Genomic DNA, 26005 nt, shown 5'->3' with positions numbered 1-26005 from the left:
CGATTCTTTTTGGAGCGACACGAGCGACAGCGACAAAAATAAAAGGTCCGGTGTGAACGCACCTTTACATGCTGTCATTCCGACATACCGCTATTCCAACATGCGAACGTCCCACTATTCTGACAAGACTTTCAATATAATGAAATGTGTGTTACTCAACAGGTGACTCACTTCTTTAAGACATGCTGATAAAGGAATACCCACATGGTTGTGCGTAATTACGCAGCAGAGCGCAGACGGACTAGTCTGCCTGTCTCTCCACTACCTGGTCTTTTTACTAAACTTAAAATCAAATAGGCCTACACCGTCCTCATCATAACAAGAGGTGTAATATTCCAATGTGTGTATTTGTATAGTTCTATCTGTTATAATGAGATTACGGATCATAAAGTGCATTCATGGTGCCGCCAACATGAGAGCTGGGACACCAGGTTGGAAGATTGTGCAAGGTTGATTTTCAGCCAAAAGAAGCTACATGGAAGGCAGAGAGCCTCGAGGGACTGCTTGACTCAGAGGAGGAGAGAGGACTGTTCCTCTTTACCTTTGTCATGAGTAAAAGTGAACAAGTTAGGTATTAGTACAGTCATGGGTCATGAGTTGCACATTGTTGCATGATTTCTGTTGCAGCTTCATAAAAAAAATCCTAGATTTTTTATTTTTATTTTATAGAACTAAATGTTTTCTCTGTTTCGTGGCCTGCAGCTGATCAGCTGATTTTTCTCCCTTTTTTTCTATCTAGGCTTCCATGTGACTTGTGATTAGTGGCAGGCAGATATACAACAGGTGTGCACCTGCCCACAGGGGGTCATTCCTATGTTCCCACAGCCCTATGTTCCCACAGCCTTATGTTCCCACATTTCTAACTTTTGTTGTCACTGAAAATTAGGCCCTATGTTCCCACAGCCCTTTGGTCCCACCATTGGTTGGGTTCAGGCAATGAAGAAAAGAGTTGGTTAAGTTTAGTAAAAAGACCAGGTAGAGGCTAGACAGGCCAGATAGAGAGAGTCCAGATAGGTAGAGAGAGTCTAGTTGGAACATAGGGCCTCATTTTGAGAAAAATCTTAGAACTGTGGGAACATAGGGCTGTGGGAACATAGGGCTGTGGGAACATAAGGCTGTGGGAACATAGGCATGGACCCGCTCACAGAAGGCTTCATTAGCCACTCCTCTTGGCATTCCACACATGACTTGACAAAGGCGGCCGAAACGTCAACATAGATTTCTTGCACTTGGAGTTGAGTGTGCAGCGTTTCTCTTTCCTTCCTGCAGCTGATCAGACATGATACATATAATGCAGACAAAACAACAATGGGCTCTTGTAACTCAGATCGGCAACCGTTTGATACATCAATCGATGAAATCGGTGAAATATAATAAATTTAATAGAACACAAAACATAACGTCACATTTTGTGTTGTTTATTCTACCTTTAACCCAGAGGATTATTTGTATCCAAGAAAAACATTATTGCCTGAGCCAGAGGGGTCAATTGAAGGCACAGGCCAGACTAATAATTCTGTGGTAGGTCTGATGGTGTTCTCACTGTTCACCAGCAGGAGGCAGTGTGGTGTTTAACTTCTGCCATAATTTCTTTGTAAACAGACTCTTGTTGTACTTTTAAAGTCTGCCAAGCGCAACTGCACAGAACAGAAGAGCTTTAATGTCTCCTATTTCTACAGTTTTGTCAAATGCATGTACATGCTGGTTAGTAAAACAACTAATGCAGTATTTTTGAAAGGGTTAATATAAACATGAAGTAATGGGTTGGAATTGTAAAGCGCTTTTGAAATAAAGAAACCTATCTATCTATCTATCTATCTATCTATCTATCTATCTATCTATTATACGCAGTTAAAGGATAAGAAAAAAAAACGTTTCAATGTATTTGGGTGGTCTTATAAATGAAAGGATACATACTCTAAATCAGCACTAATAAGTTACAGCCAGTTGCTGAATTCAGTAAAATATGTCTTATTAACTAGCTGGTAAAGTTCTCTTTACCTTTTATTTCCCTTTTCATTGATTAAGCAGGAATGCTGTCGTGACCTTGGCCTTTTGGACCAACTGAGGGTGGACCAGGGAGGAGAATTTTATCTCTCACTATGCAGGAAAAACTGTCAGGGTACAGGTTTCAGCAAGACACCATGAGGCGTGTCTCCACTGCAGGAACCTTCCCCACAGGGTCACTTACAGGAACTTTTACGGGCCGAACAGAGTACCTACTCCAGGGTAGGTAGTACTGCCAGTTCATCTGTCGTTCTTTTTAATAGCAACCCTCTCCTCTGGGATATAAATCGCAGCACCTGTTCACCCAGTTTTGGGATCCTAAGATCCATCAGTAAACACCATTGTTTTATTTGAAAATTTCCTCTCCAGATATCGCTGCACTATAAATGACACAGACACTTGCCTCGGCCTCTTTTTAATCTCCCCCAGTAATCCCATATCCACCTCTGTTGAAACAGCCAACCAAGGAGGGAAATTTTAATACGTAAGGACAGTACTGGATATTTTGTAGACCTATATAATAATACTCTTTGCCCTGTTATTGCCTATCCACCCAAATTTTGTGTGCTCTGCACATTCAAGCAGAACCACCTTTGCTGCATGTGTGTCATTATGTCCTTGCAAACTGACCCAGTATGCTAACATTAACTTTACCCTTCTGATCTCACCCATCTCTACCTGCACCGCAGCTACTGGAGAGGTTCTGAAGGCTCCACTGCATAATCTCAAGGCCAAGGCTTGCTCCACCTCCAGCTTCCTCAGCTGACACTCAGCAGCAGACATGTATGCTATGCACCCATAATCTTATGCTGCCCTCATAAGAGCCCAGTAAATGTTACGTAATATATTTTCAAAGTAGTTTGCCATTTCTTGAAGTGTGGCTGCCATCTGGAAACTGGAGAACTTCAGGCCACAGTATATTTCCTACAGCTGAACAAAAGGCCTTCAAACACTTGCAGGCAGCTGAGTGGCTGACTCCAAACAGGTGGGAGATGCTCCTGTAGTCTGCATTTGTTGCCAGCTTCCACACTGCTATAGCAACCCTTTGCTGGAGGGTCACACAGAGGCGAAAATTTGTCCTGCTTTTCCATCACTGGTTGCACACGTTCACACAAATACCGGAAGGTTTCCCGTGACATCCTAAAGTTCTGCAACCACTGATCATCAGAGAAGGTGGGCACCACAACTTTCCACCATTTGTCACTTCTCTTGTGAGCCCAAACTATAGGAATCTAACACAGTAAAAACACGACCGTCGTTCAAATATGCGCTTGGTTTTGAATTAAATAAAAGCATCTTACCCTTCATCTTAGTGTGCGACGCCGAAATGCATCCTCAGCTAAGGAATACTCCAACAAAGCAATTCTCCAAATAATCCTTTGCCTCCTTTCTTCCCTCGCTCTCTCAGTTTTCTCCAGTTCTTCTTCAAGACGCCTTCTCCTCTCGTTCATACCATCCACCGCCATGTACACACTCTATCTATCTGGCCTGTCTAGCCTCTGCCTGGTCTTTTTACTAAACTTGACCAACTCCTTTCATCATTGCCTAAACCCAACCAGTGCTAAATCTTTTGGAGGAAAAATACACTATTAACTCTCTGGAGTTTTGATTTCACCTTTATATTTCACCTTAAAAACTGTTTACCTTGCCTTGCTTGGTGTTATTCTTTTCAGTACAACCTCACATGTGTGGATTTACAGTTATTTTTTCCATTTTGACTATTAACACAGTGGACCTAAAATCAGACAGAAAACATAAAAACTGAGTAGAAAAAGGTTATATTTTTTACTGTGAAATCTGAACAGCTTGTCATGGCCTGGTGTTCCCTAGTCTCTACCTAGTCTAGTCCTGGAGACTCGGCAGCGACACCAACGACATGTAAATCAGAGACCAAAAAACTCATACAGATCCTCCTTCTCTATTTCAGGTCACTTTTTGTTTTTTTGGCAATCACTTTCTGCTTGCGAGTACTTTCATTACACTTCTCGTTTTTCCAGTTTCTTCCTGCACCGAACGTGACGAAAATATTCAGGAAAAAGTATGGGATAAATAATTTATCATAAGTCTGGTTTTATTTGGCATATCAGCAGACAGCATCAACAAGGGTATTTAATTATTATCAACATTATATATTCTGTGTGGGTATGTATTTTTCAGTACTTGGATAGTGGAGCGTCTTGGTGGTTGTGTATCTATAGCCTACATGTTACTAGATTATGTCAGACAGTGGTCATGATATTATTTGCATTTCTATATTTATTTTGTATGTTTACCATTTACCATTTGTATGTGAGTTATATGGCATGGAAAAAAAGATAATCTTGGAATAATATTATTTTCTAAAATGTGTTCAATTGACTGGGCTTGACGGCAAAAAAAAAAAAAAAAAAAACCTAGTCAATGTTTTTGAATTCCCTTCTTTGCATTTTAACAGAACCACAGGATCGAACGTGTGTGGCCTGAAGTAAACAACAGAGTCATCTATCCACTGAAGAATTGCAGAATGTGGACCAGATATGAGTGCATGATGTGGGCCAAAACTAGGCCAGACCAGTCTTGCTGTCTGGGACTTGTACTTACACTTGTAAATTATTTACTCTGACATGTTACCACTGCAAAAGTAGTCGAATTGACCCCTTTTGATAATTTTCCTCTTTTTTGGTGGTTCATTACTGCCACCCAATGGATGTATTTCTCTTGCACCACCGCAATGTATTGTGGGTTATATACAGCTGTGTAGTTAGTAACATAGATCTATATACTAGATGACTCACCCGCAGCTGTTTCCCAATGACAAAGCGTAGCCAGTACGGCGGCCATCTTGGGACGGGCAACTCTCTCCCTCAGAGATGGTGCATGTTCTGCTATAATGACCATAACTTGCTCAGTTTTTGTCCGATTTCAAAACGGTTTGATTTTTATGAACGTTTATGCAGTTATGATGCAGCATACTTAGAATCACGGATAATTTTAATAATGTATTTTTTTTGTAAAAGTAACATTATAGTGACATTATGCAAATAGTTAAAGTAATAGCTACATACTGATTTATTTTTCACAGAGTTATGAATCGTTTTTTTAGTGCAGAGGACTGGATCACCTATCTACTGCACTGTAACTGCAGCCAGAGTCAGAGCAAGTTGCCCGTCCTCATATGGCCGACTGTGAGCTACGCCTGCGTGTAGTCCGATCCACCCCCTTGGTTAGTAACCATCGATGCCGACTGACTCGATTCCTCAGCTGATTCCCTTCAACTTTTCAGAGAAATGAAACAGATTATAAAGGCGGTGGCGATTGCCCCAAGCCGAGCCGAGCCGAGTAAAGTGCTGAGGGCGAGTCAGCGACTAATAAAACACTATGGTAACGCAGCAATAATTTACTGCCTGATGTACCAACCTGATAGCCTGATACAGTGTGTGCCTGATCACCGAGCGCATCGATACACTCAAGTTACGACGGCGGCTCCGGTGTACAAACACTGCGGTCTAGTGATCTTTTTTCAACATTTCCTATTTGTACTGCTCAGCGTTTCGACCTTTTGTAGTTCAGTTAAACTGTTTATTGTGTTGTAACTCAATCAGAACCCATGGCGACTGGAAACGACGTGCGGGAAAACGTGAAGGTTTGCTCTGTTACTTTCTTTCACTGAGTTGATCTGTCACCGTCCACTTGTAGCTTCACTCCGTTGTTTTTTCCTCTTTACTCTATACTGTCGCAGGGTGAACTTAGTGTAGACCTACTTTTCATATGGGACGTGCTTTTTTTTTTTTACCCAACGTCACAGAATTACACGGATACCTTAGTATTAGTTATTATTTAACATGAACAGTGGAGTTGTGATTTTTTTGCAATACTACTAGTTTAAAGTTCATATAGTCATAAACTAGAGACCCATGGTAGCTTGGGGGTGGTGAAATAAGAGCATGACTGAACTGAAGACGGTTATTTCTGACAGTTTTGTTACTTGTCTGATGAAAACATTTTGTGTGCAGAAATACTACGGCAGTCGACTGGAGTCCTCCTGTGATTTGCAAACAAGTGCCTCCTCCTGCAGTTTGTCCTGCTCTGTGCCCAGAAGTGTGACAGATGCGCTGAGTCATGTTCACCCAGAGGTAACCAAAAGGTATCTGGTCCCGTCTGGTGTCACCTTTATATTCCCTTTTCATCTCTCCACTTTCAACAGTATGTGCTACAACACAGAACTGTCTCTGTAGTGTCTGTATGATTACAATAATATTTTGTTGGTACACATTAGGGTTATTATAGTTGACTAAAAAAAAAATTGAGTTAACTGAAATAAAAATAACTAACTAAAACTAAACTGAATTGTGGATAAAATCAGCTTAGTTTTCGTAGAAATGGCTAAAGTTGCAGGAAGAAGGAAATACCACAGCCCAATCTGGGACTATTTCCAGTACGACCCCCAGGTAGATAAGAATAAAAGTATCTTGATGAGGACTGATGGGAACATTTGTGGGATGCAACTAAAAATGGAAAAATCCCACAAATTTGAAAGTTAATCTGCGGCGCTCTCACGGAGAAGCTTCTACAGATCAAAGCTTTTCTCCTAATACCTGAAAAACTGAAACTAAGACTTTAGAGGCTAAAGCCCATGCTTTAGCCTCATAATTGATGCACTTTACTTAACCATGACAGATTAATGAAAGTCCACTTCCATTACGCTACAATGCACAAAGTATACATATTTGACATCCAAACTTCCAAAAGTCAAACATTTCAAAACAAACACGTCTGCACGGAGCATAGTGCTGCTCAGCTGCTCAGTGATCAAAACTGTATCTCCTCTTCCAGTTGGAAAGACCTACCTAGACACAGAGGTTCCTATAGGTTATATAGGCTGAACTGCCACTGTCACCGTGAGACCCATTTGTACAAAAACAATCAACATCATTTTATCATAATCTGCTCTCACAAAGACTCAACTAAAAGTAGCATACTCAATTCCTCATAATAAAAATTAACTAAAACTGCTCGTTGAACTAAATAAAACTAAACTGGAAATAAAAAACACAAAAAGAAAAAGGAAATTAAAATAAAAACTAATTAAAAACTATAATAACCCTGGTACACACTGATGTCATCAACAATATATACTTCCCCCCCAGATTCTTCGGTTGCGGTCTTCCGTTCCCGGCCAAGCTTGAGGGCTGTAAGGTGCTGGACCTGGGCAGCGGCTCTGGCAGAGACTGTTTTGCCTTCAGTAAACTTGTTGGACCAAATGGACATGTGACGGGCATCGATATGACGGAGGAGCTGGTAATTACAGGTGCATGTATGCACACACGTGCCTGTGACACTGCACCTACTACTATATGAACCTTTTCTCACTCTAGATCACTGTAGCTCGCCAGTACACCGAGTATCATCAGAATAAGTTTGGCTACAAGGAGCCTAATGTCACCTTCGTCCACGGCTACATGGAGAAGCTGTGTGAAGCTGGCATACAGAGTGACTCAATGGACGTCGTGCTGTAGGTTGGAAATCTTGTTAAGACTCTACAAGGTCTGTCAGTGGACTGTGTGGTCTGTGGCAGCTGTGACAGAGTAATAGACAAACCAGTTTCTCCTTCTTGTCTGTTCAGATCCAACTGTGTGATCTGTTTGTGTCCTGACAAAAGAGCAGTGCTAGAGCAAGCCTACAGCATCCTAAAGGTTGGTCAGAAGAATTTCTACCATCCATATTATTAAGATAAAATAAAAATAATAATGAAAATCATCATCAGTTACTTGTTTCATACAGGAGGGAGGTGAACTCTACTTCAGTGACATGTATGCCAGCAAAGTTGTCCCTGACCACATGAAGGAAGATCCAGTCCTTTGGGGTAAAATTACACTAATACATCATAGAAACCCTGTGTCACTGACATACTGTGTACGCATGTTGGCTGTAATTTATTTATTTTTGATATAAGGTGAGGGGATGGGTGGCTCTCTGTTTTGGAAAGACCTAATTTCATTGGCCCACAGTGTTGGTTTCAGCACTCCACAGCTTGTCTCAGCAAGCCACATTGTGGTCCACAACTGTGAACTCAAAGCAAAAGCAGGTAACACAAACAAAAAAATACGGAGTAAAGTAAAACTGAGACTTTCAGTGACATGTATGAACAGTGTTTGTTCAATTTACAGGCGACATCAGCTATGCTTCAGGGACCTACCGGCTCTTTAAGCTGCCCAAAAGTCCTGTCATGTCTAAGGCAACGGTGACCTATAAAGGAACGGTGGCAGATTTCCCAGATCAGCTGGACTTTGATTCATCACACTGTTTCAAGGTATAGTAAAACTGACCCAAGTCCTGTATTGCTTTTGCTCACGTAAGTGTATTGACTAATCTGTGGCACATTGTTCTATCAAGAAAATACTTTTTTATTTTATTTTAAACATGTGGTTCATATAGTAACAGTAACATGAAGTACTTTATGCCAGTGGTATTCAAATTAGTCTACTTGCCAGCCCATAGGGCCCCATTGTGAACCCGGAAATGTTGAGTACCCCAAAGTTTTATGTTAGAAATATATAGTATGGGTCCCCAGTATTCAGAAACTGCCGGATGCTAATTTATATATATTGGGCAATTAGCACAATTGACATAATTAGCATAAATTAGCATAGTTTCCTATATGGGCAATATTTCTGCAAAATTGACTTGGCTGATCTGGGCAATATTGGAGTGGTTTTAGGGGTTATTGATGATGCTGAATCCATTTCTGACATTTTCAAAATTCAAAATGGCTGTCTAAACCGGTAGTGACCAGATTTAAACCGCCAGTGGGCCGATTTTGATGGATTTCAATCTGGTCCCTTCGGTTTAGACAGCCATTTTGAATTTTGAAAATGTCAGAAATGGATTCAGCATCATCAATAACCCCTAAAACCACTCCAATATTGCCCAGATCAGCCAAGTCAATTTTGCAGAAATATTGCCCATATAGGAAACTATGCTAATTTATGCTAATTATGTCAATTGTGCTAATTGCCCAATATATATAAATTAGCATCCGGCAGTTTCTGAATACTGGGGACCCATACTATATATTTCTAACATAAAACTTTGGGGTACTCAACATTTCCGGGTACTCATTGTTGGCAAGTAGACTAAATGGGGGTACTGGTACTGGTGATATATATTTAAAAAATAGCATCAGTTCAAAAAACCTTTTAAAATATGATTTAATAAATATTTCAACAAAATATAAGTGTAATTGAACTGAAAAAGGACATGGTTTGACCCAACCTGGCACCTGCCACATGGCATCACCTGTCAATCACTGCCACCTTGACAACTCAAACAATAGACGTCTTGGTTGAAGCGCAGCTGAAAACACAGAAGAACAAGTCTCAAAGAAAACCACAGATTTCTGTCCACAAGCTGCTGTTGTAACTGAGTTCATGAATTCGGTTTAAAAACAGACCTTTATTATAATCCTAAACGAGGGCACTTTAAGTTGATGATTATTTTTGTGTACAAAACTCTTCAGCACCAAGTTTATTATTTTCTTTTTTAACAAGTTATACAAAGTTTAATAAATCAGACACGGTTGGCACTAGGGATGTTGTGCTCGAAGCAGACGTTTCGACACAGTACAGATCTTTCAAAGCAGAAGTATCGCGACAAGATGTGTCGATGCCTCGCTTCACCATGCCGAAAATCATGTGACTTTCCAAACGAAGCTTCATTACATCATACGCGGATCGACCGTATCGACGACGTGTCGCGGTGGATTTGAATTTAGGGTGTAGTTTTCAAAATCATCAGTTTTTGCATGCGTTGTTGTGCGAGTGCGTATAGATTAGTACAAAAGACAGCCACAGTCACACATTGAATCACAAAGAAGGGAAACAGACTGAAGCAAAGCTCAACTCAAATACTTTTGTTATTAAATCAAAAATCAAAACTGCTTCCCACTCTCGCCAGCATTCTGCACAATTCATAATAGTCATAATAGTCCCTAGTAGTAGCACAAGCATTTCCCAATTTCTTCCACATTTTTGTATTTAGTAAATATAATTTTTGGATTTCTATCAATGTTGCATATCTTTATTAGCCTACATTCAGCACATTATGAAGACACAATCACATTATAACCCAAGTGTAACAGAAAAAACAGTCCAAAATCTTGCGATGCACATATAACCTAAATTGTTAAACATCCACCAGTTCATGACCTTTATTGTTTCGTGCAAATGCTATGTTAAAGGTTGACCAGCAGATGTCGCCATGTTTAATTGTATCAAATGCTTTGAAACACTGAACCATTTCAACACAATTGCTTCATATTGATTCAGTGGAAGCTTCGGTTTCTCCATCACTAGTTGACACAGTGTTTTACGTCTTCTTTTTTTTAACCAAAAATGCCTTGTGCTGGTCAGGGGGTCCTTGGCTGAAAAACTACTTTTCTGGACTAAGTCAGTGTTTACTTTTATGTTATGCAGAAAGATGTTGCGGTGGAAGTAAGTGGACAGCTGGCAGGAATCCTCAAGAGTTCCCGTTTTTGCCCGGATTTCGAAATTCAGATGTTGGACGAACCAGAGCCCAGCTCCGAGTCAACACCACAGGTAATTGATTTAATACCTTTACCTGAACACAAACTGCATCCAGATGGATTGTATCTTTGACCTACATTTTTGCATGTAGTGATCAAATTCAGCACTCTTTTAAATGATTTATGATTAAAAGATTTCAATATAATAATTTGTAGCAGGTTCACAGCTTTGGGTTTGATAGTTAACAATGTGTTTGACGTAGTGATATTGTTTTTTCCTCCACAGTACTGCCACCTCAGTCCATTTCTGTTGGCTGACAAAATGGGATCCTCTGTCAAACAATGCTCCAAAACAAGCAAATAAAGACACAGCCAGTTACAGAGGAAACTGCTCTGGAGGCTGAGGACACATGTAACAATAAAATCAAAATCAAATCAAATCAAAAGTTAACCTTAGGCTAGATATTTGTATGTGGAAGCCATTGCATACAGCATATGTTGTCATCAGCCATAGTCATTGCTGACATGTTAATATAAAAATGGTAGTGTTAACAGTGTCATAATAATATAACTTGATTTAAGAAATTACACTTTCTCTGCCACATTGTCATTCAACGATTTGACCATATGGAGTAAGTCCTGCTTGACTGAAGTAAATCTGTGAAATAAAAGGTTATTTCCTAAAATTGTGATTTTAATGATGTGAATAAAAAAAACTAATGAAATCAGTTTGTGTTGTCAAAATCTGTTCTCTACTGTAATGTATAAGAGACACTCAATACAACGAAAGCTTCATGACATGTCAAATGAACATACAGTATAGCCTAGTTAATAAATAAGTGAAACGAAGCCCAAATCACTGATGTGTTGGAACGGTTTGAATACAGTCTATGACCAATGTTCCCTCTAATTTTCAAAACTCCTGAGCAGAAATTCAACTCCCCTGATGACCTGCTTGAGTGACTGTGAGCGACAGCTCAAGCATAGTACGTCCACATGCTGGTGCTATGGCCTCACCTCTCCAACTCCAAATATCATGATTAATGTGTGTGTATATGTATGTATATATATATATATATATATATATATATATATATATATATATATATATATATATATATATATATATATATATATATATATATATAATGATTAATAACAGATTATTTTGACAACATTACTACTCCAGTTACAGCTAATGATAACAAAATACAATATTGTTTTGGCAAAATAGATTTTTCATTTATTGCCATATGAACAATTATGTCAAAAAATAACTAACATGTCATCAACTCTTGGCACTAGCATTCTTGATATGAACAGTAAAAATAATTTTAAAGCAAAATCTTAAATTGTAGTTGCACTTTACAGACCCGTGTGTGTGTGTGTGTGTGTGTGTGTGTGTGTGTGTGTGTGTGTGTGTGTGTGTGTGTGTATGTGTGTGTGTGTGTGTGTGTGTGTGTGTGTGTGTGTGTGTGTGTGTGTGTGTGTGTGAGAGAGAGAGAGAGCTTGCAAAATTGTAATGAACTGTAACTGTTATTTCACGCTCCATGTATTGATTTTAGGCAGCTTCTTGTAAACAAATGCACATGGCCATATATTGATTTTTCGCGGCTTCTTTGTAAACAGATGCACGTGGCCATGTATTGATTTTTTTGCGACTTAATTTAAAAATAATGCACATGGCCAGGGACTGCTAGCAAACCAGCAGAAAAGCAAGCGGACTTGCCATTATTTGTAATAGATTTCACTCAATATGACCACTGATCATAGCTAGATGGTAAAATAATAAGTAAGGTAATTGAAGAAAAAAGAAATTATCCCTCAAGTCTGCCGGTGCACGTGCCCCCTCGTTTCTATTGACATGACGCCGCTGGAAACATTGTCCACTCCACACTTTCCCCTCTGAAAACTCGCCTTTTACTTTTGCGTCACTGCACGTCTTGCAAACGACTCCAGTCTCGGTTGAAAAAGAAAAAAAATCTCGCCGAATTTCACCGGTGTTCCCTCGTCCGTATTTGTACTGTGACCACAGACTGTGACAGCCACTCCACTCTCAACGATGCGCGTTTTTTTCTTTACCTTTCAGGCAGTCTCACAACCCTCCGGTTTAGCCATGGCTGAATTGCTATGCAATAACAAAAACGCCACAACAGCGGCTACTCGTCATAACACATTGATTGGCTTTCAAGCTAAACAACCGCTGCGTATTGGCTGGACAGCGCCTCGTGGGCATGTTTTTTTAATGATCACTGGCTGACAGCACCCTGTCACTGTCACTCATTGCAGTGATAAACGCCCACAGAGGTCATAAATTTCACAATTCGAAGCGCACATTAGGGAGAAATAAACCGTAAACTAGTCGGGGATATTCGAGTGCGCAACTTTTTTTGTCTTCTGCGCAAAGAGGTGGGGAGCAGTGCGCAATTGCGCAGTAAAACACCTTAGAGGGAACAGTGTCTATGACCACACATAAAAATGATAATGGTTAGTTTCACAGATGCAACTGTTACAGTCAAAACTTAAATGAAGTGTGGAAGGAAAGGTTATCTACACATGGACATTGATTTATTGTAAAAAGTGCAACACAAACAACTGCAGAAAAAAAAAAGAAATGAAATCACATCCCGTAACATTTGGCTATCATCAGTAAATAACTGTGGATAATCAGTGCGGTTGAAACTCCTAACTTAGCCTAATACATTTATTTCATACCTGAGTATTAAAACATACAGATTAGTTTCTAGGTGACTAAAATCTTAACAATTAGCTGCATCTGTGCTGTGAACATTGACAGTACAGTGGATGAAGGCATGGCAGTACACATGATAGTCTCAAGTAAAAAAGAAAAAGAACACACTATTTTTAATGATAAATATGTTCATGTTTGTATTTTAGATTTTTAAGAAGTTACTTCTCAACATACTGTTAGAGTTCAGTGGAGTGTGTATTTTGAATTGTTTATGTACAATTTTTACTAAAATTTTAACCTTACACATTTGGTAATAAATTGTTGTAATTAGTCACAAACTGATGCTTCTCATGTCACACTTTTGGTAAAGCTGTGGTCAAAATTTGGAATAAATGCAGGCTAAATTGCTGCAGGTCAGTTTAGTCCTATCCAGGCAATGCTCATTACACAGTGATGAGATTATTCATGGGGCGCACAAAGTGCAAATTCAGGGGAGCTGTGCAAGCTGCTATGGCAACAGTGCTCTGAACGAGCAGAGAAGAGGTCTGATGGGCTTTCATTAGGCCCGAGGCACTGAATGGAGAAATCCTGTTTGAGAAAAAGAGGGACCATCGATCATCAATGAAAGGTGTAACTCTGAATACAGCAGACGTCTGGTCACATCAGCAGCCAGCTCAGATCGTCAGCTCTGAGAAGAGAAGAGAAGAGAAGAGAAGAGAAGAGAAGAGAAGAGAAGAGAAGAGAAGAGAAGAGAAGAGAAGAGAAGAGAGCAAAAAAACAAACGTTCAGTAAAGAACAGCTTGCAGGTTGTGAATCTTACCCTTTGAAATGGGACATGATGTTTGCATGAAAGATAAGGTTACCCAGCAACTCATAAACCTGTACCGTATTTGCATGCATATGATGTCCTCCAATTTAGTCTGATTTTGGAGCAGGTCAGTGTGAAGAGTTCACAGTGGTGCTCTACTGAGAATAATCAGTTGTTTTACAGCTGCTCAGAAAACAGTATACCGATAAAAGAAGTGGCTACCTGATCGTATAAGGCAGCATTAGAAGCTACAACCACAGATAAAGTGAATGTTAAATTCAGCAAATGGGCACTGACACAGCTCTGATTCAATGCAAATGTTGCTCCTTATTTTTTTTGGTCTATTAAGAACAAGTTTTCTGTATCAGCCTGAAAGATAATCACATGTCAATGTTCACAACTTGTTTCTGCTGCCCTGATGTAGCCAAGTTAATTTAAACAATCCAGGTGTAACAGCTGAAGCTCAACCCACCGTATGTAATTGGTACGTTTTAAAGGGATAGTTCAACATTTTGGCAAATTGGCCCATTGCCATAATCCCTATAGTCATCGCAGTAGGTTCGTTACCTTTAATTGTCGGTGCAAGCTATTTTTAGAACGGCGGAGCAGAGCCGCGAGCTGCTCAGAGCTACGCTACGGAGGCTCATGGGATTTCTTGGTTTCCCTCATCAAATCATGTTGACATACTGTTTACATATATATGTGAAAAAGAAAAGGATAATTGTATCCCTGTGATTGGAAATATCTAATTGTATTTTTCAATAAAAAGATTTTGGAAAACTCATGTTGACATGTTGGTGAATGTGCAGGTCACAACTTGTCCACCAGAGCGTTTTAGAGTTGTTGGATTGATGAGTTTGATGAGGGAAACCAAGAAATCCCATTAGCCTCCGCAGCGTAGCTCTGAGCAGCTCGTGGCTCTGCTCCACCGTTCTAAAAATAGCTTGCACCGACAATTAAAGGTAACGAACCTACTGCTATGACTATAGGGATTATGGCAATGGGCCAATTTGCCAAAATGTTGAACTATCCCTTTAACACAGTCTTATCGAGTTGGCTACTAAATCTCTAAATCTAAATCACAAACCCCTAATCACACAGTATATCACAAAAAGTTCAGGATATCACTCACTGAGCCTGTGCCTTTTTCAAAACTTGGCCAGTAGCCATCAGCTCTGCGAGACGAGCCACAGCAGGATCAAACATCAGACTGGCTGCAGCTACCACCGCCTCATCCCTGTTGACAAATCAGTTTAGAAGTCTGACACAGTCATATTTACCAGCATCAAGTTATTCCACAGCTGCAGTGCTTACTTTATGTAAAATGCCAGGAATTTCCTCTCTTCTACTTTGCCTTTGAATATAATTTCTGTGTATCCTTCCCCATAGCCTAGAATGAGGAAATGAAAAGAGGTAATGAGAATGAATACCACCACAGCAGCAGATGACATTTTCTTACACACACACACACACACACACACACACACACACACACACACACACACACACACACACACACACACACACACACACACACACACACACACACACACACACACACACACACACACACACACACACACCAGTAAATACTCAACCTGTGTATCTGATACTCTTCCCGAGCAACACAGTCCAGAAGAAAGGAACAGACTCAATTTTGGTTGGTTTATTTAGCATGTTGAGTGCAGCTACTTTTCCTGCAACAAAGAAAGAAAAAAAAAAGAGACAAACATCGTTGAGTTTGAACCTCGCTTCACCAGCAACCCCAAACCAAGGCACATAATATCACAGGGTTCCTACAGCTTAAGCCAAGTTAAATTTAAGACTTTTTAAGACTTTTTTAAAGCCACTTGAAATGAAATTTAAGACCGACTTCATAATAAACACAAATGCAGAAAAAAGAAGAAAAAAAACACCACATCAATTACATAGGGTTAGGGACAATTTTACCCACTTTCCTATGTGATCCAAGGTAAAGTGACTGCTACATGAACATTGGATTGTGTCTCTTTCCAGCTGTCCTTTCAAAATAAATGCATAAAAAGTCCGAAAAAAAAAAAAAAACACTGACTCGGGAGCTGGAGGCGGCCGCCACTAACTTCTCTATGTCGGATTGTTACCAATTATTTTGAGATTTGAGACTAATTACAACCATAAAATCCCACTTACCATGTGTTAACATTTTTAAGACTTTGAAAAATTGATTTAAGACATTTTAATGCCAATTAAGGCCTTGTTTTTAGATTAATGAATTCAATGCCTTTTAAGACTTTTTAAGGATCAGTAAGAACCCTGTATCAGCCTTTGCTTCTCTGACTTCAGTCTCCTACCTTGAGCATGTGACATTTGCCAGTGACCTATGTTGACTCTCTGGTCTCCACGAATGGCCAGAGGGAAGGAGGTTACATCTCCAGCACTGAAAATATCTGCTACACTGGTCCTCATGAACTGTTAGAAAGGAAAGTTTACAGCAAGAGCCTCCACATTAGTCTTACAGTAGCTTATAAAGACATATACAAATATTCAGTCACCTGAATAGAGCTGAGGGATCCAGAAAATATACTACATTCATGTTTTTTTTGTCTATGGATATTCTCATTCATCCAGGTCATCGTTCTTTTCTGGGGAAATTGAATCGTAGGCAACTACAAGTCAAGACAAGACAAAGACAAATACAGTACAAGTCCAGTTGCCTACAATTTAATTTGCCCAGAAAAGTACACTCATGTTTTGATGGGGGAAAAAAAGAAACAAACAAACACTAGCTTGTGTTACCTTGTCAACAATCACAGCCTTCCCTGAATCCAACTCCACCTGGCTTCCTGCCAAGAGGTCTGAATTGGGGATTACACCTGAGAGACAGATATTTGGGTTAAGAGGACAGGCTGAATGTGAAAGACTCTGTTTTAGTAACAATTACTGATGTTTGGAGCAAGTAACAAAGCTAGCTTCTTTGATATTATTGACAATATTGTGTATGCCAGCACCTTGAGTTAGAGTAGTACCCTTACCAATTCCAGCAATCACCACATCCGCCTCCAGGACTGTTCCACTGTCTAGCACCACCTCCTTCACCTGGAAAACCAGAGAACATCCACCAGGACTAAAACATCACAACGACACACATTTTGAAATCATGGTTTATATGGAGACATTATTAGTAACACCTACTATGACAAAGGCTACGCTAATAGAAAAACAGTGGAGTTACCTTGCCGTCCTTCCCTTTGATCTCAATGATTCTGTCGTTCATGTAAAACTTCACAGTTTGTTCCTCCAACATCTTAAGGAAAAAAGAAAATCACCATTATTCCCATATTCAGAATCACAAAAGGGGGGGATTAACTGTTAATGGCAGGAAAATTGGCAGATCAGATATGATTCCTGCCAAGTTGAATGTCACACCTATATTCCCAAATTCAGCATCGTAACACAGGACAGATTATATGGAAAATAAACACAATAAATTCTGACAGTGACAGATTAGTCCCCTCTTAATACTTACTTGCATTGTCATTTTGCCAATCTCTGGGCCCAGAGATCGCTCATATGGGTAACTGGTCGTGCCAACCACGGCCACGCTGGCAGCTTTGTCTGATAAGTAGGATGCTACCTCCATACCTATTGTGTTTAATAGTTGTGAAGGAAGGAAACGTTTAAAGAGCCTGCAATTTGGTATGCAACAGAGGTGAGGTGTCATGAAGAAGCTTATCTTGCACTGTAAAGTATTTACGGTAAACTTTTTAATATTAAGAGAGAGAGAGGGCTATGAATGAGGTAATGACACCCTCCAACCAAATAAAAAAAAACACCAACAAGCTCTCGTTTGCAAAATGAACAGTACTAATTTCATTCTATAATGTAAAGAAATTGAATTTGATAACCTATGAAGGAGGTTCCTATGACGACAGCCTTTTGGCCAAGACAGGAGTTGTGGATCTTTTTGGCGTCCTCGTAACTCTGCAGTAGCTTCACTCCTTCCAGGTCACTACCAGGACAGCTGAGCGGCCGCGCTCTGTGAACGAATGAGGACTTTTATCATGCAGCTGTAGCATGAAAGCAGACATTCCTGAGCTTCTAATGACTGACCTACAGCCAGTTGAGATGAGAAGCTGGTCGTAATGCTGCAAAACGCCGTCGTTCAACTTCACCCCCTTCTCGGCTGGACTGACCGACACCACCTGTAATACAAAACACATTTCTTTAAAAAAAATTAAAAAAAATGACAAGAGACAATTAGATTTTTCTAAAATTGGTCAGAGTGTATCATCAGTAGTTTATCTTACCTCCCTCTGTGTCCACACCTCTATTCCATATTGCTGATAGAATTCACTGGAGCGGAGGAGGATGCTGCTGCTGTCCAGGTTCATAGCCTGAGAGGAGCAAAAGCCATAAAGTAGTAAAGTAAAGTATCTCAACACTTGTTTAGATACAGATAATACAGGTTACTGTACCTTTCCATCATGGTCAGGTTCTTACCTTACTCAGTTTGGGTTTGTCAAATGGAGGAAGGGTATCTTTGGTGACCATGATGATTCGACCTTGATAACAGTTCTGTCTCAGTGTCTCAGCACATACCAGGGAGGCAGGGCCTACAAATTCATATTGAGTGTTTACATGAACAAAAAAAACATGACAAACAGGGATAGTAATACTTAAAGGGATAGTTCAACATTTTGGCAAATTGGCCCATAGCCCTAATCCCTATAGTTTTAGGAGTAGGTTGGTTACCTTTAATTGTCAGTGCAAGCTAATTTTAGAACGGTGGAGCAGAGCCACAGGCTGCTCAGAGCTACGCTACGGAGGCTAATGGGATTTCTTGGTTTCCCTCATCAAACTCATCAAATACACAATCCAACAACTCCAAAATGCTCTGGTGGAAAAGTTGTGACCTGCACATTCACCACGCTATGAGATAATAACAGAACGTTACGAGACAGAGTTGTTTTAGAGGTAAATTAATGCAATACCGCTGATGCGTGTTCCCGTGAGGGGCAGATTTTCAGCAAGCAGTTTCTGTATTTACTTCGAAAAAAGTCTTGTAAAGTGAGCCTCCGTAGCGTAGCTCTGAGCAGCTCGCGGCTCTGCTCCGCCGCTCTAAAAATAGCTTGTACCGACAATTACAGTAAAGGTAACAAACCAACTCCTATGACTATAGAGATTATGGCAATGGGTCAATTTGCCAAAATGTTGAACTATCCCTTTAAGCCGCAATGTGTCAAACAGTGCAGTACATCCAACCTGCCGATCATTTCAGATGAAATGACCTTGGACTGATAACCTGGGGCCTTAACGTGTATTTATAACAGACAATCCTCACCTCCTCCTACGAGCAGAATAGTATGTTTGATGTCCGGCTCTAAGCTGCACATCTCCTTCACCCGCTTGGTGAGCTGAACACAAAAAACAACCGACTGCTGAAAACAGTGTATTTTATCACAAAACAAAAGGAAACTAAATTGTGGTTGTTTTGAGTGTTTTTAACTTTGTGTCTCTTACTTTAGTCTTGACAGAGACGTACACCTTGCCATCCTCAACTTTGACCTGTTAAAGACAAAATTTAGTTATCGACCATTTGTTATAGGAACAGATTTTTGATTAAAGCTGGAGTGTGAGCTTCACTCTATAACATTGTTCATGTTCATTCAGTTAATAATTATTAATTAATTGCCTTTGTCTTAACTTTCTATCATTAAAAAGTCTGAGTCTATAAATCACAATAAACAAAAGATAATTGATCCACTAATTTGTACAATTAAACCATCACACATGATGACATTTTTAATTCTCTTCTGTATTTGTTTTCATGTTTTCACCTTATGGCTGGGCAGGCAGTCAAGACCCGGATACTCTTCAATATCCCCAGTTTTGACATTAAAGCAGGCACCGTGGAAGGGGCATCTGACTCTGTCACCAACCAGTGCTCCTGAATGACCAGAGGACATGTGACTTAGTGTGACTTGGATTTAACGCAAAAACTATTTCCTTAATGCTGATGTTCATTCACAGAGATGAGGGCTTACCTTTGACAAGAGGAGCGTTGTAATGAGTGCACTGACTTCCAATAGCGCTGTACTGACCATGGGTACGGACAAGCAGCACCTTCTGATCCCCTACAGTTACTTCCTTCATCCTCAATAAACACAACACAGAGCGCAGAGGAGAAAAAGGGACAACTGTGGGAAAACGTAGCTTTAAAGTACAAACAAGATTTCAAGTTTTAAAGAATGTTAATACAAGCATACATAAAGAATAAGAAAAACAAAACAAAGAACATATACAGTATACATTAAAAATGTATCATTTTGTAATTTCAGTGCAAAGCCTTGTTACTTACTCCCCATCCTTCAGTTGATCCTCCTGACAGACTAGCCCAGTCACCTCATCCTGCTCTTCGCTTTGACCTGCTTCTTGCCTTTGATTCATACTGTAACATCAAAGCAGTGGATGTGAAAGACCTGTATTACGTTACATTATTGTTTTATGAAACCTGTCTGCTAGGCTGACTGGATTACAACTGGCTTTGGGTTGCTCAGCAAAAGGCAAGTGGGAACACGGTTTACAGTATTAGGCAACCTATAAGGTTTTGCACAGCGCTTTATTTGCCTAAAATTTAAATTACACCGTGTTTTTCGCTTAAAGTACAGAAATTCAAGTCTAAGACAGCTATCTATCGAGATCAGACATTAGGCTACAGCGTTGCAAAGAAGCATGGAGATGAGAGGCTGTAGGCTGTGTAGATATGAAAAGCACCATATGTTTATTATTATGACCTCCATACGTGGCTACATGTAGCAGCAGAGTATCAAAGCCCGGTGATGAAGAACTCACCTGTTTCCTTCTGTTTAGCGGCGGTCATGCAGTCCTTCCTCCTCAGCAGCAGCTCACACACCGACAGAGACAGTCAAACGTTGTTCGAGCAAGCACGAGCACAGTGGGAGAGCTGCCCGCGTGACCAGCAGCACAGTTGGATTGCGTCGCGAGCTCCTCCCACCGACCTGCGTCACCGGGGAGATGAGAGAGACCGACACCGTGAGGCCGGGGATGGAGATTAGCCACCGACACTGAGAGACACTGACAGAGGATACAGCGAACGTCAGCTTTGTTATACATGCTTAAACGTTAAAATGTTAATCCTGAAGCTGCTAGCCTAAAAAAAAAAAAACAACAACTTGACAATAGGCCTAGGCTACTGCAAAAAACATCTGGACTTGTGCAATTTTTTTTTTAAACTTAATCATTTGTGTTTTTAAGAGGGAGGGGAAATTGCATCTATCTTGCTGTAAAGGGTTTTACCTTAAAACCTTTTGGCTACGTTTTGACCGAAACACAAATTTGTGAATAAAAAAATTATGTTTTTTACATCTCGGTCAAACCACTACAGTCCTACTTGCCATGATTAGCCCAGTAAAACCAAGGGCAATTCAAAATTTAGTTAATATTTTGTATTGCACTAATTTAGCTGTTTCATTCTGTCCTGTTTTCATTCCACCATACAGAATGGACAGTTAAAGCTTCGCTCTAGCCAGCATTAGCTACTCCTTGTGTCATAGGTTTACTCCCCTGGACAAACAAACTAGGAACAACAATTCTATTGTTAGAGTTTGTATGGTAAATGTGAAATTTCACAGTACACATGGGAGTACCTCACATGTGATAAGCTGATAAAATACAATCCATTGCTGGTTAAACCATGAATTCCCAGCCATTTCTTAGCCCATAAACCATCAAATGGTTTCATCAAAATAAAGGCTCATGAGCAGTGATGGGAATAACGGCGTTAAAATAAACGGCGTTACTAACGGCGTTATCTTTTTCAGTAACGAGTAATCTAACTAATTACTATTTCCACCGTTACAACGCCGTTACCGTTACCGACAATTAAATGAGGCTCAGTGAAGCCGTTGTCCTCCGACTTGGCTCATCTCATCTCAGACACAGAAGCTGCTAAACTGTTGTAGTTTTTTCCTCCTCTCCTTTGGTGAGGGGAGGGGGGAGGAGGGAGGGACGAGACAACCGCATAAGTGATGATGATTGGTTGAGGCAGAGTAAGGTTTCATGCTAAGCCAATCAGAGGCAGTGTTTAGTTTGTACACAAACCACACACGCACGCAGTTTAGCCTCACACACACAGACTAGCAGAGGGAAGCTGCCGAGACCGGAGGGAAAGTGGAAACAGACACTACTTTAATCTCCCTGAGGTAAAAGACAAGAACATGTGAGGTGTAGCTACATTATGTCCCGGAGCGAAGTGTTTGTCCTGAGCTTCTGCTCACCTGACTCTGTGCAGCTTCTTCATTAAATCCAAACAGTCCGACACAGCGACGCTCTGCTCCTTTAGACTCTAAAGTCTCTGTAGCTCATCAGCTGGAACTCTTCCAGAGCAGCTACAGCAGCGTTGTGACCTCAACCATGGTTGGTGAGAGCAGAAATGTTGTTGTTGTAGTGAAAATGGGCGGGCTCGTGAAGACGCGAATTTACACAAAGTCAAAACGAGCGATAAATCGCATTTCTCGCGTATCTCGCGTTTGGTCGCGCGTATAAACTCGAGCGAAAAAAAAGCGTTCCTCGTGTCTTCCCGCCAAACACGATGAAAAGGACGAAGACGCGAAGGTCCCGTCGCCATAAAAGAATCGGGTGTAGCGTCGCAAAAAAAAAAAAAGTCGCGTATACCGCGTCTCGCGCCTAATCGCGTCTCGCGCCTAATCGCGTCTTTGCGTCACGGCCTTTTACACCGCGGACGTAACGAATAAACGGTGACGGTGTGAACGAACAACATAGAACAGGACCAGACGTGGCGTTGTTTCCTCTTTTCACCTACAGCTCCACTCTCCCTTACTTACACTAACTACTGTTATTGTTGAGGCCAGATAATTGTGGGATTTGTAGTTTTTGACCAATCGCAGGTTGTGCTCTTTCTTTTTGTGATTTTTCCGGTTCACACATGTTTGTTTTTTTTAGGGGCAAATGCGAGTGAAATGCTCGCCCATGGTGGGCATAAGAAAATGTAAGACCTGTCTAAAATTATTTAAGACTTGAACACAATAATTCAACAAATTTAAGACATTTTAAGACCTAAAATTTAGATTTTCACATTTTAGACTTTTTAAGACCCCGCGCGCATACCCTGTTATTTCATATAAAAGTTTAAGTGCATACATATTTTATGATGCTGTGTATTATATATTTAAGACCATCTTAGAATTTTCTAATAAATTTAATACTTTTTAAGGCCTTAATTTTAGATACATGAATTTAAGACTTTTTAAGGATCCGCAGATACCCTGTTGTGCGCTCGCAGCAGGACAGATAATCAGATGGATAATCGGTAAAGTTAATAATTTCACTTAATGTGGCCATGAATAAATTAATTTCGATGTTTCGCCTGTTATTAAACGCAAATCTTGAATAGGTCTCCGCTGTTTTCACATTTAAAAAGGTCTTTGTTGTCTTTGTACAGAGACAATATGAGATTTGCTTGTAGCCACAGCACTTAAAAAACCCACTGTAACCTATTTTCATAGGCAGCCTCGCTTTCAATAAAACACACACTCGCATTCCATAATTGCGATCAGTGAAATATATGAAAACAATAAAATACAATTTAAAAATGAGAGAAAAAAAATCCAAATTCTTCGACATATTTAAACTTAAAAAAAAGAAAGAAAAAGTAACGCAATAGTTACTTTCCCTGGTAACTAGTTACTATTATAGTGAAGTAGTGGAGTTACTAACTCAGTTACTTTTTGGGAGAAGTAATTAGTAACTATAACTAATTACTTTTTAAAAGTAACGTTCCCAACACTGCTCATGAGGCTTGAATTGGTTAAATTACCCAGGTTTTTTCACAGAGAGGAAAAATGAAAAAAATTACACAAAGATGAGAACAAATTTGTATGACAGAATTGTGTTTCTTTTTCTCTCTAGCAATCTAGCAAAAGCGATGCGGTTTAAGATGAAAAGGTATTAGTGTTGGCTAAGCCTTGGATTTGTCTCACAGCCTGTAATGAAGAGCACTTCCTTACCTGGCACTTGTGAATATGGCACCATGGGTTTTATGCACGTTTAACAATGAACTTAATACACTTAAATAACATTCACTTTAGGTGAAGTATTGGCACTTTATTTCATTTGCACAAAACACTTTGCATATTTCATATCTGCACATTTTATAAGGAATATTTAACCTATTTATTAAATATTTTAACCAGATCTATTGTCCTTTTATGTCATTGTTTTCCTCTAGTAGGCCTAGGTGCTGTGGTGGCCACTCAGCTCCCCCTGGAGGAGAGGGACATTAGAGGAGATGCGCAGCCATGTGCTTTAATTGATGAAACACTGAAGTAATGTGTATTATCTGGTGTCAAAGGTGTATGTTAGTGCATGGAACAAAGTTATGAAGCGTATGAAATAGCCTACTCACTGTCTCTTTGTCTACCTAAGGGTGTTTTCGGGGAAAAGGCTTCGCCAGGGAACAGACTGCATTTTTATAGTTCCATGGGACAACCCCTTATTGTAAATGGGGAGCTGTGTTTGTATCATTGTAAATTAAATAGAGTTTAGATGTGTTTGTGTTTGTGTATAGTTAGGGGAGATGGGTGTGTGTATAGGTAGGTTTGTGACCATGTTTGGATAATAAAAAGAAAGAAGATGGTGTGTTAGGAAGTATGGGAGCAGGTGGTGGATCCAAGTAGATTGAATCTCGGCAGGCAATTAGCCTGAACACCATGTAAAAGGCCATTTTAACATCATGGGTGTTGCTGGTCTGATCATGGGGTGTTTGCTGTTGTTATATTTCTTGTTGGGAGATAAGATAAGATGTGTGAATAAAGCCTCCTTGTCTTGGAAACACCTCAGTGCCACCTGTGCATCTTTTCTTTTTTCTTTTTTGCTGTAGGCCAATCATCTAGCCTCTTTTACGCTCATTCTCACACAACCTTTGGAGGATATGCTTGGTTCAAACTATCTGGCTAACCTACACTAATTATAACTTGCTCCAACTTGGGCAGCTGTAGTAGGTAAAATACTACTTGTGCATATAAAATAAACCCCACAAAGTATTAACATTATTGTGTTATGATACTTACAAATAAACTACTGATAGAAGACATATCACTATAGAGGGGGGCGTGCGCTCAACACCATGACTGAGAATGTCAACAATGGAATTGCATTGTATGAATTATGTCACATGGTCCTTCACCAGAAGATGGTGCTGTATCCTTTGTTTAGGTCCAGGCCAGCGCTCTGACATGAATGAGGACAGCACTGCTTTGTTCACTTCTACTGAAAGAAATCACAGTAAGAAGTAAAACAATAAAGTTTTAACGTTCAGTTGAAGCACAAGAATAGGCTACTGTAATAAATGCTGTGTCAAATCAAAGTAAATCAGCCCTTCCAGGTATGTTTATGTTTTTATTACATGTTAAGTCTTCACATTCATTTTCTACGTGTATATGGAAATGAATGTATTATGACTCAAACTATGGACATATGTGAGTGAATGGATTAATGTATGTTTGAGGTTATGTGATGCTGATATGAATGTATATTTATGATTACAGTTAGAGTAGCGGTGTGGATGCATGTGAATGACATTCACATCAGCTTGCTGCATGTGCAGAATTGTCCAGTGTGGTCTGTTTACTCCACCAGTCTTTTAACTTCATGTTCTTTTTGCACTGTATGTGTTTTTTATGTAGGCTATGCAACATGTTCCCTGTCTCCACGACAAATTTCTCCCTGGTGGAGACCAATAAACTAACCTAACCTAACCTAACCTAACATAGGCTAGAAATTGAGACATTTCCAAATTTTGACACAGCTTTTCAAAATCAAACTATGGCTGATGGTCAGCAGACGTCTCGAATGATTCAACTGCCAAGTATGTGTACATTTTAGAAGTATTATTTGGTATTTGATTTGATTTGATTTGTATTTGTCTCAAACAAGCACATCAAAAGACAAACAATCTATGTAACAAGAAACAAAACAATAA

The 26005-nt window shown here is 39.9% G+C and overlaps 2 protein-coding genes across 3 annotated transcripts; one reads left to right on the top strand and one right to left on the bottom strand.

Moving 5' to 3' along the window:
• The first annotated feature begins 5255 nt into the window (after window positions 1-5255).
• On the top strand, window positions 5256-11232 carry LOC310995690 (arsenite methyltransferase). 2 transcript variants are annotated; one of them, XM_083984811.1, is made up of 10 exons: window positions 5256-5629; window positions 6000-6119; window positions 7134-7284; window positions 7362-7498; window positions 7610-7679; window positions 7768-7849; window positions 7940-8071; window positions 8154-8296; window positions 10458-10580; window positions 10794-11232. In XM_083984811.1, the coding sequence occupies exons 2-10, from the start codon at window positions 6106-6108 to the stop codon at window positions 10869-10871; spliced, it is 930 nt and encodes a 309-aa protein (XP_083840937.1). In that variant the 5' UTR covers window positions 5256-5629; window positions 6000-6105; the 3' UTR covers window positions 10872-11232. The 2 variants fall into 2 exon arrangements, with proteins under 2 accessions (XP_083840937.1, XP_083840936.1); XM_083984810.1 differs by having other exon boundaries at window positions 5258-5629; window positions 6000-6130.
• Window positions 11233-13071: 1839 nt separating this feature from the next.
• Window positions 13072-20891, bottom strand: aifm4 (apoptosis inducing factor mitochondria associated 4). The gene is made up of 19 exons (XM_083985579.1): window positions 20839-20891; window positions 20345-20434; window positions 20031-20140; window positions 19824-19933; window positions 19507-19551; window positions 19328-19400; window positions 18487-18599; window positions 18294-18380; window positions 18097-18188; window positions 17892-18022; window positions 17513-17628; window positions 17219-17290; window positions 17019-17082; window positions 16783-16859; window positions 16338-16455; window positions 15606-15704; window positions 15322-15397; window positions 15140-15244; window positions 13072-13887 (listed from the first exon to the last, which is right to left on the bottom strand). The coding sequence occupies exons 2-19, from the start codon at window positions 20431-20433 to the stop codon at window positions 13857-13859; spliced, it is 1608 nt and encodes a 535-aa protein (XP_083841705.1). The 5' UTR covers window position 20434; window positions 20839-20891; the 3' UTR covers window positions 13072-13856.
• Window positions 20892-26005: the final 5114 nt, after the last annotated feature.

This window comes from Trachurus trachurus (assembly GCF_905171665.1).
Source record: "Trachurus trachurus genome assembly, chromosome: 13".
Classification (NCBI taxonomy): domain Eukaryota; kingdom Metazoa; phylum Chordata; class Actinopteri; order Carangiformes; family Carangidae; genus Trachurus; species Trachurus trachurus.
This window is presented reverse-complemented; position numbering and strand designations above follow the sequence as displayed.